The following is a 14,290-nucleotide window of genomic DNA, read 5'->3' as shown; positions in this document are numbered from 1 at the left end:
GGGCATGAGTCCCCTTGGCATCTGGAGGGTTTGAGGCCCTTAATGATGCTTTCTACTTCTTTGGTGGAAACTGGTGAGAAGGAGAAGGGGGGCAAGTGGGTGTTTTGGGAGTGGTGGGCAGTGGATGGTTTGTTTTTTTGGATAGGCTAAGCTTTTTCTATTCGATTTTGGATTGTAACATGGTGATTTTGGCTGCTAGGGCTTTTTGAATCCTCTCACACCAGTCTGCATCTTTCACACAGGTTTCTGCCAGTGTAGGGGGGGATTCGAGTTCCCTGAGGATATTGAAAAGCTCTTTTGTTTTGGATTTGGCGCTCTCAATTCTGTTGTCATATGTCTCTTTTTTGGTCTTGAGGATGGCAGTCTTGTAGCTGGTGGCTGCTATCGAGAGTAGAGTTTTGTTGGGTAGGTTGGGCGTTTTTCTCCAGGTGGCTTCTGCGGCTCGTTTGGAGTTTCGGAGGATTTTTAGCTCTGGTGTGAACCATTTGTTCATGTGGGCAGCCGGTTTGGCTTTGGTGAGTTTGAGTGGAGCGATGGTGTCTACTGCTGATTCTAACGTTTTGTTGTAGAGGTCAGCAAGTTTCTCCGCATCTAGGTTAGCGATGTTTGTGGGGGTAAGGATATTGTCTATAAGTGGGCGGAGGTTTTGTAAGGTAATGTTACGGTTATTTCTGGTGAGGGTTTGAGGGATGATGGGGGTTGGAGTGTTTGGTTGTGATTTCCCTTGGATGGAGAAGGAGATGGCGTGGTGGTCAGACCATGCAGTTTGCTCGTTTTTTGTGATGGCTATAGAGCAGTTGAGATCCGCTAGCCAGTCCAGGGTCCTGCCTTTGTTGTGGGTAGGGTCTGTGATTCTGAGCTTGAACCCTAGCTGGGAGATGGCGCTTTCCAGGGAGAGCGCATTGGCATCGTTTGGGTCACCGAGCCCGAGGTTGAGGTCGCCAAGTAGGATAATTTGAGATCCTGTTTTGGTGTTGGTGGTCAAGAGGTCAGATATCTCTTCCTCGAATGTGGTGATGGGGCTGGGGGGTCTGTAGAGGAGGTGTAATAGTACGGTTTGTGTAGCAGAGAGTTGGAGCTTGGCTGACAGAAGTTCTGCAGACCGGAAGCTGGGCGGTGGGGTTAGTCTAAGGCCAAGGGATGTTTTGGCGATGAAGGCGGCTACTCCTCCTTTACCTATGTCCCGGTCTTTCCTTAGTATTGAATAACCTTCAGGGATGTCGAGGGATAGAGCTCGGCCTGCTGCTTGGTGCAGCCAGGTTTCAGTGATGGCCAGGAAGTGCAGGTCGTTGGCAGAGATGAAGTCTGCGATATCAAGCGCATGGGCGACTAGGGAGCGGGCATTGATGAGGGCGCCTTTGATCAGTGGCTGTTCAGAGGTGCTCAAGGGGGCTGTTTGGGTGATATTCAAAATATGAGCGGTGTTAGCTTGATTGTGCGTGGGATGAGGGGAGTAGTGTCTTTTGGCGAGTGCCTTGGGGGGGGTTATGAACCGAGACCAAGTCTCAGGTTTCTGTCTTTCAATGTGCATGGGTTCCCGGGAGTGGGTGGGGCAGCAAATCAGCGGATCCATTCTATGGGGCTGAGGGTGCCGTTAGGCTGGTCAATATGTTGGGCTGCAAAGAAAACCATAGTCGAGGTGTATGGGGGATGTTGAGTTGGGGGTGATTGTGGACGGGGTTTGTGGCGGGTGGTGGTGTTGTGGTGGAGCAAGGCGAGTGTAGCTGTTAGGGTGAGAGTGGCTAAGTATAAGTTTGCCATGGGTGGTCAGTGTAAGATCTGGATGTAATTGGGTGAGGTTGACTAGATGGCGATAGAATAGTTTGAGGTGGAGCGGGAGCCAACTGGGTCGGGATAGGCAGGAAGGCAAGTAGTTCAAAATCAGAATAAGGTACAGTGGGCAGGCACAGTGGTCAATAGACTAAGGCACAGTGGTCAATATGCTAAGGCACAATGGCTAGCAAGTAGGCACATTCAGAAGTGAGGCGCAGTGGTCAATAGACTAAGGCACAGTGGCTAGCAAGTGGGCACATGCAGAAGTGAGGAGCAGTGGTCAGTAGACTAAGGCACAATGGCTAGCAAGTAGGCACATTCAAAAGTGAGGCGCAGTGGTCAATAGACTAAGGCACTGTGGCTAGCAAGTGGGCACATTCAGAAGTGAGGCGCAGTGGTCAGTAGACTAATGCACTTTGGCTAGCAAGTGGGCACATTCAGAAGTGAGGCGCAGTGGTCAATAGACTAAGGCACAGTGGCTAGCAAGTGGGCACATTCAAAAGTGAGGCGCAGTGGTCAGCTCAGAGAGGCAGCACACAATTCAAAATGGGCAGCATAGAAGTGGCAACAGATATTTCAAACAGGCAGCGATTTTTAAAGAAGGTGGGCAATAGGCAGTTCGGAGAGGGCAACATAATTCAAAAAGGACAGCTATTAAGACTGGCGAAGAGTGGGCATTTCAAAAGTGGGCAGTGTACATTTCAACATGTGCAGCATGCAAGTGGTGATATATGTTTAAGAACAGGCAGCAATTTTCAGAGAAAGGCAATACAGAGAGCAGCACACAGTTCAAAGGGAGCAGCAGTTTTGGGCTGACTATTCTAGGCTACCTGGAGCAGCAAAATCAACAATGCGGCAGGGCACCACTATACATGAACGTCTGCGTGGCATTAGAAGCAGCAATGCCAAAGGCTTGAATGCACATGGAGCGGTAGCATGTGTGTGCGATCAGCAATATGGCAGGGCGTGAGCACGTGTGGAGGATTAAGCATTGGCAATATGATCAGAAGACAAGACGTTAGCACCGCGGATGAAAGCAAATCGTAGTAAAATCAGCATATTGCAGGTTAGCAGTTAGGAGGCGGTAATGCCGCTCGCACAATAGGACTGCTAGATTGCGTGCAGTGGGAGCTCCTGACAAGCACGGTAGTATGGTAGTGCATATGGATGATGAGGTGACCAGAAATCAGAGCAATAGGCAGACACAGTAAGTAGATTGGTGGATGTTATGCAATGTGCAGACAGTTGGAAAAGCGTTACAGCGTTTGAAAGTCTTACAGTTGTGAAGACAGCTGGTCGTAGCAGGACAATCTGTGCCTTTGATGCGTAGAACTCGAACTTTTCCGGGAGGTAGGTAGGAAAACGGACAGGGAGTTTGGGCGAACGGCGAGGAAGGCTGAGGACAGGCAAGGGACAGGGAGCCTTTGTGAGTCGAGCCTTCGTGGAGAGGGCCGGCTCTCGCCTCTCGGTTTGGATTGGCTGACAATAACTGGGGAGCAGCCAATCCACAGGCACAGAGGGCAGCAGCACTAGGTGAACAATGTCGGAAGAGGTTCAATCAGGCAGGCGGCCATCTTGGAGTGGTGGGAGCCTCGTGGCATCTGATGGAGGCACACTTTGCTGTTGGAGGTTGCTAATAGTATGCAGTTGGTAGCCCTATAGTAAGGCTACTTTGGTATTAGGGGACAAATAACGCCCGCAATTCCGGCGTCACAAAGATATTATTATCATTATTATGATGGGAAAGGGTAGCATTTTACTGCTAGAGTTTCTAGACATAGGGGATACTTGGTAACCCCTCCAGCACTCTATGTAAGATAGTGTGTGCTGGGTCTAGGAATTTAAAAAGACTAGTAAAGTCAATTTAACTTTACATTCTCTGGGAAACAGTAGTTTATCGCAGAGAAGGTATTTATACCTTGGGACAGCCTAAAAAGGCTACCCTGTGTCACTGCACTGAGGGTGATGTGTGGCACAAATGAAAAGATGATGCCTATGGAGTTATCTAAAACTCCATAATCAAAAAACACAAGAGTAAAACACACATCAAATTACAGGCCCGCACTCTTTCCAGGTAAAATGATCATGTCCTCAAAATCCAGCAAAGTTGCTGGGGTCTCTAAGGTGAAGGGAATTAGCACTTCTATGAGAATTCTCCCCAACTGTGGCGTGCACCCACAATTGTTACAGTGAAATGACAGTTTTATTAATGTATAAAGTCACTCACTCTGTTGGAAGGAAAAGGAGGTTATTCAGCTCTAGCAGCAGTAATCTACTTCGACGTCTGTAGTACTCTTGAGCTTCAGAGCCTCTGTTCCAATGGTCGATTTGCCTTCTGCCTCAGGAACCTCACCACCTTTTATTTTGAATTTGCCATTCACACCTCTGCAATCTCTCCCTGTAGTTTACAGAAAGGGTTGTGTGGCTGTCCTATCAGGACAGCCAGCCCCCCAGTGGGAACTGGTTCCTTTCAGGCACATCAGACAAAAGACAGGGGAGATTCTAACTCCTCACCTGTTTCCTGTCCTCAAAGACACACTGGAGCCTAGGCAGGCTACACAAAGGGGTCCAGCAAAAGACAAAACTCGCATTCAGAACTACCCCTCCCAGAATGGTAGAAGGGCTATCAAACGTCACCCACACAAAAAATGGCAAAAAAAGAAAAGGGCCACCATATTAAAACATATGTGACCTTTTTGTGCATAACTGAGGTGAGGGATACAGCCTGCGGTGGAAAATAGCATAAAAGTTGGTAGAACACATCCACTGCCACCAGCCATAACACTAGGGTTGTCACTGTAGCCCAAATGTTACAGGAGCAGAGTGAAGGGGGACGCTAGGTATCCCTTTAGCACACTGCTTAAGGTAGTGTGTGCTAATCTCTCATAGGTTAAAATGTTAGGAAGGATGCAAAATCTCTTTCCTTAACAACAGTAGTTCTTATGGAAAATGAGAAGAATATAAATGGAGAACCCAAAGGGTCCCCCGCAACACTGCACATAGGGTGCTGGGTGCTGCAAATGTGAAACACTGATGCCCTTATGAGATATGGAGGAAAGCAAGACTCCATAAAAGAAGGTAAAAAATCAAGAACAGATTTCCCATGGTTAGAGCAGATAAGAATGAATGAAGGGGGAAAAGGCTCTCCTCATTCAGGAGAAAAAGAAAAAGATCCAGAAGTCAAACAAAAAGTGCTGGAGGTCTCACTAGGAGGGGCTATTATGCATAAAACGGATACATCTCCTAACAAATTCCATGCAAGTTGAGCAAGAAGAGAGTGGAAGTGAGAGGAAGCACAGGGAGGGCGTGGAGCCACAACTTTAGTCGAGGAGGCAAGCGAAGATTACTAGGAGGCTTGTAGAGTTGGATGGTGGAGGATAGATCCGCAGGTGCTTTATCGTGGATAGATTTGTAAACCAGGAGAAGAAATTTAAATCTGGCCTGTTTTGCATCATTAGCCTGGTGATGGTACAAGGAAGTTGGTGTGACGTGAGGGAGTTCAAAGAGTCCTGGTAGTGAATTTTAGAGAAGACACATGGTTTAGCGATGCTTGGCAGTGTTGAAGGGAAGGTAGGTGCCTGATTTTTTTCTAATTTTTACAAGGTTGAGGCAAGCCGCTTTTTCAATTTTATTGACGAAGGTGTGAGAAGGGTCATAGATGACGCTTAGGTTTGTAGCTGGAGAGGAGTAGGGGAGTGTGTCTGGCTGGGGACTGGATAGGCAGGGTAAGAGATGAGAGTATTTGGCAGGGAAGAAGAGCACCTCTGTTTTGGTAGAGTTTAACATCAGTGTGTAAAGCCATCCAATATTTAATGGCAGAGTGGGAGACACCTGAAGGATCCAGTTCTTGGGGGAGGATCACCTGGATGCGGGGTCTTCGGGGAGTGGAAGTGGGACACCGAAGGTTGCGACGCAGTACTCCCTTCCTTGTAACACCTTTTCCCCATCCAACCCTGTAGGACACTTAGAAGCTCTACCCGCCCTCCCCCGCTTTCTGACATGGATACTTTCTTACACCGTGACAGACAACAGACTAACACCACTAACACCAGAGCCGTTTACCTGACATGTCCCAACACAAGGGTCAGGCAGAGTCGGGCAATTAACAGTAACCACACAAACCTGACAGCCGTTTACCTTCCCCACAGGAATAAAAGGCGGAGCACAAGAGCACACTAGAGCAAGGCCGAACACACGAGAAAACATCTACACCGGACCGGCAGTTTAAACGGAGGAGAAAGGCGGCAACACCTGGAGGGATGACGAACGGGGAACTGCCTCGCCCTTTTCAACTCAGACATGCAAAGGTTCCGAAAGGGGAATCCTAAAACAGGGGTTCGTAGCTGGCGTGTGGAATAATCGATGTGAACGGTGCATGGGGGCCTCCCACATTGATATCACAGGCAGGGAGGCATTCTGGCTACCGTGGTACCATCCTTGAATCCAGAAGCAAGACAAGCCAACGGATTCAGCACAGCCGGTGAGTCGGAGGAAGCTGATAGCCAACTGAACTGTTTTTAAGCCCAAGGTTGCAAGTGGCAACATTATATGAACGCAAGGTACTTGAAAACAAAACTTGTGTGTGTTTAAACTTTTGGGAAAGCCCAGGGAAGGGCCCGCTGCAGAGTGGTCAGGTGCCGTCGGAGTGCTCATTCGAAGGACTCTCGCTGACCCTTTTTTGTTTTGGGTTATAACTGAAAGTACCAGAAGGCCCTAGGAAAGAGCGGTGTGAGGTGTCAGAGTGGTCCTACAAGGGTCACGTCAAATCTCTTGTACAATCAAAAGTCTCTGACCCATTGCCCAAAGAAAGCTAGGGGAAGGGAAACACTGCTTCCTGAAGAGATTGTGAACATTATGAGATAAGGCAAGCGTGAACCCGACGACAAAGGGATGCTGAAAAAGCTAAAGGAAGGGAAAGAAAGCTTTCTGATGAGATGAAGCAAATCATGAACTTTTAGGAATTCATGAACTGTATTAAAGATGGCTATGTGAACCCGACGGAGGTATGCCAAAAGAAAAGTTAAGAGCAGTAAATCATGCATCGTGATAGTATTGCTATTCAGAGTGAAAGGCCGTATTGAACCCGTCAGAGGGAGGCCTACGTTGCAAGGAGAATCGGAGCCCGGCGGAAGGAGAAGCAAGGGGTGAAAAGCAATTGCCCAATGTGCAAGAGCACCAAAAGGACTTTTGTTTGTTGTTTTGATCCAGCAGGCCTTCTAAGGCAAGAGGCCTTGTGGAAAGAGACTTTGCCCCTGAATGTTCTGATATCGTTGAATGGAATAGGGAGCCTCGTGCTGGAGCGGCCCAGGAGTGTGCTGTTCTCAGGAGTGCTGCCATGTCCTGTGTTTAAAACGTAGGGAAGGGAGACCCAGGCATACCATCCTTATTATTTTTGTGAACACGTCTTTCTTTTCGATGAATAACGAGACCGACCTTGGTCCCCAACAAACAACCGAACTCCAACAGAATGCACCCCACGACATACCATAAGACATCCTGAGAGATAGCCCCAAGAGGAGGACACTACAGACTGAACACGTAGTCAGACCAAGACTAAATCACTTAGACGACTGATCCACAGCATCATGGCCCGTACCACACCGAAAATTCAAGCAGGCATATTTACTTGGATGGTAGGGTAAGAAGTGGACCACTACTTCTGCTCCGACACCCGAGGAGAATAGACACTCTAGCCTCACTATACATAGTTCATTTGAATACAACAGTAGACATAGTTCATTATAATAAAACAGGCATTGCGTCGCGCCAAAACGGAAATTTCTGTCAGGCGTGGGACTCTTGATTCTAGCTGTGTTTTAGGACTGCACTGAATTATTCAACTGTTTCTCAAATCCAGCAAAGTGAGGTACTATACTCAATTGCTCTGGTGGGCGTGGGCCTCTCTCCCATTATACAGGACTCTCGAGTCTAGCCGTTTTCACACCAGGCAGAATTCCCGAAATCGAGGCATTCAGCCATACTGTGATTAGCTGCAGAACATATAACCCACTAGCCAAAAAAACTCAAAACTTTCTACATACTTAACTCGCTCAAAACTAACACAACCACCTCTCGCACTGCAAGCCCCATGCACTTCACCACACTGCTACAACACATAAACCGCACCAACAGCACACGAGGACCGACATTGCTCCGATACTCGCGCCAAAAGCTCAGCACATGGTGTATACCGAGTTGAAGCTGCCAACAGAACACCACTCCTCTCACTATCCTATTCCCTCTACTAACCCATCCCACCTTCTCATTTGCAGATCTGCCGGAGCGCCTGGGGACCAACGCCGTTGGTGACGGTGTGCGGTAAAAATATCTATAACCTTTAGCATTTAACATTTTTCTGGTGAACATTATCCCACACTCTTGTGTAACCTAGTGGTAAGGATTGGCAATAGTTTGTTTTTAGTATAGGCCATTTTTATTTGACAAGACACTACTAGGACTGCCTTATTATTTGATGGTTGTAGCTTGCTGCCATTTTAGCTTTAGGTTTAGATTAGGCGTTTTTCTTAACCAAGCATACAGTTTAATAAACACCCTTGAACTGTGATCACTTGGGTCTGTGTTTACTGTTGCCCCAATGAGTCCCTTACAAGAGAGGCAGCTGAAAATGTTGATAGACGGATCAGAGGAGAGATCAGTAAAAATAAATGCTGATTTGGTTGTCCTCTGCAAAGAGTTGCTACGAGAACCCAAACGCCTCCCAAGGTGCTGCTTGGTTGAAAGCCGAGGAGGCCTCCTAAGGTGCTTAGTTGTCATCAACACATTTGTTGAGTTGAAAAGGCTTGATTGTTTGGGTATTGTTTGATGCTGTATTTTATGATCGTCTTTATATGTAATGTGCCAAGGATTGCAAGTCTGGCAATGGGGAATGTTGCATCAAAGATCGCTATGATGGAGAATGTGATTTGAATATAAGTAGCTTCTTATCTCTTGTTTAGAGATTGTAGTTTTCTAATACCGGTGAGACTGCATCATGTATTGAGATCTAAACTGCTACCTGTGTGTTGGGTAGCTGAAGCAAACAAGCAGTGCACATCAACCGTTTCTATCGACTTGAGAACAGATTCTTTTTTGAAGTGCTCCATTCTCAACCATGTGCCATCTGGTTTTATGGAATGTATATTCTTCTAATTTTTACTGTGTTGTATGCAAGATTATGCTCTGTCAGAGCAGCAAGAGGGGTAGAGGGCACACGTTGATGCAAGTATTCCTCTTAGCCCCACCTTCCTATCCCCCTGCAGTGCCCCGTTAAATCACTCTACTTGTAAAAGCATCGTAACCAGCGACTGCCTCTGCCCCCTGTTACTGTTCACTCTGTACGTCATGACTCTGTTATTAAATAGATCTGGATCTAGAGGCCGTACTATTGGGTGTTCCCTTTGACTGTGCAACCCTCATTCCTGCTAAACATCTCCCCTTTTCCTTCCCCAGGAGCGGTCTCCTAGTGGTACTGACGAAGACTGACTTGGATCAGAAAACATTCCTTGGACTGCCACGCTCCTCCTTCCAAAGCACTGAGAGCTGCATTCCTATATTCACTGTTTTTAACGGGTAGCAACAGTTCTAGTATTGGACTTGAAAACAAACTGTACAAAAACCAAACTCTTCCATATTTATGCTGCCGGATGTGGATGGCGCTGTGCCCCTCCGCTTCAGGCACTTGTAGGATTGGGATCAGCATTAACTCTTACAGGAGTATCAGGACTGCGCCAAAACCCCTTGACATATGTACATATATATTTTTCTTCTGACGGTAGAGTTGGGGTGGGGGGGGCGCAGTATATTGGAATAACTGTAGTTAAACGTGGATGCATGTATGTAGCAGTTTACTTCCTCTAGTACTGTATTTTATCAAAAGCAGGTCACGAATCTCCAGCTGCCTCCCGTCTGAGAGGCTGCACTGGTTGTGTGTATGTCTGCGTGTATGTCTGTGTGTCAGTATCACTGGATTTCAAACAGTAATAAATTAAAATAAAATTAAGTATTCCAGTTTCTGGTGTCATTTCATGGGGCACTTCTCTTTAGTTCTTGACATGGAGCATTTATTTGGAAAGGTGGGGTATGGGGGGCAGAGGGTCAGGGAGGGTCTGATTAGAATACCCCCCTTGCATGAACAGAATAACATGTATCATTTTATATCCAGAAACATTAAAAAGCTTTTTTCCTGCCCTCAACAGATGGTCATTCTCTCACAATGGGCCCAGTGGCCCGAATGACCTCCACTTTGTGCTGCATACAGTAGGATCCATTTCAGCATAAGTACGTGATGGGCATATTTGTTGGAGAGTTCTCTGATCTGCATATTGCAATAAAATAAAAAGCCACAGTGCTTTGCGCTAAGGACTGGTGTAAGGCTAGGGCTCTTTGAGGGAGGCCAAGCAAAGTGCAGGGGTTGGGAATGGCCATGCCTATGAAAAATATCTCATTTGTTGCACTATTAAGGCAAAATGATTGTTGGGTAAGAATGTGTAGAGTCCAAGTGGTGTAGGACTTTACAAAACTTATTTCTTGGTATTAGGCACCCACCTTTTAATATATAGGCCTGTACTACACAAGTTGGTAGAGTGAGTGAGCAGCCAGGCCTATCTCAAGAGGGGTCAATGTGAGTTGTAAAGCTGTACAATGAACTCAGCAAATACAGGTATCCAAGTAAACACTCGCACACTTAGTTATAGTATACATATGTATTTATATATACACATAGATATTTAAAAACATTCTTTAAAACGCAGCAGCTACTAGTAACAATAATCTGAAAGTTAGGATTCAATTCAATAAGAGCAATAGTAGGTGACTAACCTTTCTTATGCTATACATATTCCAGGACACTGACACTGAGTGACATCATTTGAGGTCCGTATTGGCACTTACTTGTGATCACCATTACAATATTGAGTTTTAAAGAGGGAAAGAAACATACATTGTACTTTGAAAAACAGATTCTCCCAGAGGGATGTAGGCAGTCTTTTATTCCAGCAATACTAGTGATCTACAATTTTAACATGTAAGGGAACAAGCACTGCCAAAGCCAATAGGTTCAGAAGGAGGCCTTCAGGGGGCAAAGACAGCCAAAGTCAATAGGCCAGTTGAAAGTTCTGATGCTCTCTTCTTAGAAAATGTTTTAGAAAAGTCAGTAGTTCAATAGAAAGTCACAGAAGCTCTAGAGGAGCCACCTCCAAGAAGCACAAGTTGGAAGGCTAGTGCAAGTGAGCTGAGGTCAACTCAAAAGATGGTAAAATAGTACTCCCCAAGCTAGGAAGCACCATAAATGGCAAGAGGTAGATGTACCCCAAGCCCCGCAGTACCTGAGAATTTATGAAGTCATTCCAGCTGGATGCCTTTCTGTTGCAGTGTAGCAGACCCTTGTTCCTGGTCCTTGGTCGTGGTGACGAAAGGGAGGACGTCTGGTGTGCTCCTGCGGCAGCACTTGAGAGAGAGAGAGAGGCTCTGTAGCAATGCATTATCCTTGATGCAGCTGCCTTTTGTGATTTTTGTGCCTTTTTCTCAGCGCCAAAGAATGACGAACAGCTCCGGTTAGGAGTTACTTGATCCCTTGGTCCTGGACGCTGGTGAGGAGACTCTGGAAAAAGATGTCCTGCTTCTTTAGCGTCCTCTGCAATGTTTTCAGATTCGCACTTCCGAAGACAATACACTCTATGATGGTCAGGGATCCCCAGGCATTGGGATGCTGCAGCCTTAAAGTCACAGCAGATCGGTCGTTGTGCCAAAATGAAGCTTGGGTCTTCCCAGTTGAAACGAAAATGGGGTCAGCACAGCTGCAGGGCTTCACTGGGTACTTTGTTGCCCCTCGTAGCACCCCACTTATTAATTTAGCTGTGGTAGCTTATACCAATCGGTATCTCTTTGTACTCAGTCCGATTGAGTGTTTCTGTTTTTACCTTTTTAGGTGGGTTCTTGATGTTGTCCACACGTTTGTACCGTCATACATATTCCCTTGAAAACCCCGAACCTACCTATCCCCGAAGAATTTCTGCTAAAAGTACAGAAAGAAACATGTCGGGTCTGGAAATTTGATGTTGTAGGTTACACTATTTATCACAGTGAACAGCGTTGATTTGATTGTATTGAATAACTTTTGTGTCGCTTTTCTGTGAAGGTCTACTGTTCCCCATTAATTAGGACATTGGATTGTGTTTTAAAATGTTGTCTCATGTTTTAGACTTTGATTAAAATAATGGGTGAGACAAATGTGATATTATGTTGTGTGATTGAACGAGTATGAATGAAGTATGTCTGGAGAGTGTTTTCTAGGAGAGTATGAGAGTGGGATGTTTGGTTAGACAGGTGAACTGTCTTTTTAAACTTTTTTAGAATTGCAGTTATGTCAGCACTATTGATGATTTTTAGAAATAGTATATAAAAATGTCTGTTTTTCTATAATTGATTAATAAAAAAATTCACACTTTTTTCATGTGCAGTGAAGTGAATGTAATTGTTTCACATGATAATTATCTGCATTTATATGGAATGATACCCTTTGTCATGGATTGGTGAGACTGTCGGTATATACGTGTGCACCGGTTTAGAACTCACCGACAGAAACATTTGTACTATGATCTCTTATGTCTAAGTCAACTATTTAGTGGACCTTGGAAGAGCTGGTCAAGCTCCAAAAATGTTCCATGTAAATAGGCTGAAGGCTTTCATCCCAAGAGTTGAAACTGCAGCCCTGCTGTTGGCTTCAGATGTTGCAGAAGAGGAGTCCTAGCCTCTTCCTGACCTGTTCCAAAGCAGTTATTCAGACCGCTCCATTGATGGTGTCCAAGTGGTTCCTCACCTGACTTCTGATCAACAGGCTGAGGCAGTTTTCCCCCCTGTTCTCACAGTCCCCTGGCTTGACACCTTGGTACAAACATAACATTGACACAGGAGACAGTGTACATACCAAATGTGGGGGATACAGAATGTCAGACAAAGTAAGGTCTTGCATTAAGACAGAGGTCAACAAGATGTTGGATCTTGGGTTGATTGAACCCTCCAGTAGTCCTTTGTCCAGCCCAGTGGTCTTGGTTCCAAAAGCAGGTACTTCTGAACTGAGGTTCTGTGTGGATTACAGGGCTCTGAATGCTGTCACCAAGACAGATGAACACCCCTTGCCTAGAACAGATGAGCGGGTGGATACTTTGGGTGCCTCCAAGTACCTGAGCACGTTTGACTTCACTGCAGGCTATTGGCAAATAGGCCTTGCAGAGCATTCCAAGGCGAAGACCGCTTTCTCAACACCAGAGGGTCTTTACCAGTTTAGGGTAATGCCTTTTGGGTTGGGTTGAAAAATGCCCCTGCCACTTTCCAGAGGCTTGTGGATCATGTGTTGAATAGGTTGAATGAATTCTGTCTTGCATATCTGGATGATATAGCAGTCTTCCGTGCCACCTGGGAAGACCATGTGAAACACCTTGGGATTGTGTAGGCTCTTCCGAAGGCCCACTTGACCATGAAGGCCAGTAAGTGCCAGATTGGACAAGGATCAGTGGTCTACCTTGGACATGAAGTAGGTGGAGGGAGGATACAGCCTCTACCCAGTAAAGTCCAAGCAGTACAAGACTGGCCTACCCCCACTACACAGACCCATGTGAGAGCCTTTTTGGGACTCGCTGGGTACTACAGAAATTTCATGGCAGACTATGGTACCATAGCTGCCCCTCAGACTGCTCTCACTACTCCAAAGAAACCCAAGAAGGTAACTTGGTCTGAAGAGTGTGAGAAGGCCTTCATTGGCTTAAAAGGCTCCTTGTGCCAGGCCCCTTTTCTCAGGGCCCCTGATTACCAAAGACCTTGTATTGTGCAGACAAATGCCTCTGACACAACACTGGGATAGGAGCTGTACTATCACAAATAGATGAGAAGAGTAAGAAACACCCTATTGGCTTCATCAGTCGCCAGCGTAAGGACAGAGTTCAGATGGTCCACAGTAGAGAAAGAATGTTTCTCTGTAGCGTGGCCCTTAGGAAGCTGAGGCCCTACATCTATGGGACCCACTTCACTGTGCAAACTGACCATACGCCCTTAAAGTGGCTAATGAACATGAAGGGAGAGAATCCAAAGTTGCTTAGGTGGTCCATAAGTCTACAAGGCTTCGACTTCACTATTGAGCATAGGCCCGGTGTCCAACAAAGCAATGCTGATGGGTTGTCCAAAATGTTTAACCGACCTGAACAAGAGACTCATCCAGGGGTGGATTAGGTCCCCCTGTCCTTAGTCTGGGAGGGGCGAGGGTTAGGAAAGATTTCATGTGTATGTAATTTCCCCTCCATGTGTCAACCCCCAAACTTGTTGCTGCTGTTTAGACACCACTGACTGACTTTGTCAGAGAAGCACAGCCTTCAGCTGCACTCCTGGGCTTTCGCTCACTTTTTATGGGGAAACGGACATGCCCTTAAGACAGTCAGTACTGGGAGACTTTGTTTCCCCTAGTCCTTTTCCTTATGTTGCAACTTTTGTGCAACATGTAACAAGTGTGCAATGTATCTTACCATAC

The 14,290-nt window shown here is 46.2% G+C and overlaps 1 protein-coding gene across 4 annotated transcripts in view; it reads left to right on the top strand.

Annotated features, from left to right (window-relative positions):
- The window catches only part of SMARCA4 (SWI/SNF related BAF chromatin remodeling complex subunit ATPase 4), a 648,210-nt gene extending 638,438 nt beyond the window's left edge, over nucleotides 1-9,772 (top strand). For all 4 annotated transcript variants that reach the window (XM_069604251.1, XM_069604249.1, XM_069604250.1 and 1 more), the window contains one exon: nucleotides 9,223-9,772. In XM_069604251.1, the coding sequence (XP_069460352.1) occupies nucleotides 9,223-9,255 (33 nt within the window). In that variant the 3' untranslated portion in view covers nucleotides 9,256-9,772. The remainder of the gene's footprint in view (nucleotides 1-9,222) is intronic.
- Nucleotides 9,773-14,290: the final 4,518 nt, after the last annotated feature.

The sequence above is a fragment of the Ambystoma mexicanum genome, chromosome 3q (assembly GCF_040938575.1).
Source record: "Ambystoma mexicanum isolate Mex_15411 chromosome 3q, UKY_AmexF1_1, whole genome shotgun sequence".
In the NCBI taxonomy this organism is placed as follows: domain Eukaryota; kingdom Metazoa; phylum Chordata; class Amphibia; order Caudata; family Ambystomatidae; genus Ambystoma; species Ambystoma mexicanum.
The sequence above is the reverse complement of the archived record's forward strand: the minus strand, read 5'-3'. Positions and strand labels throughout refer to the sequence as shown.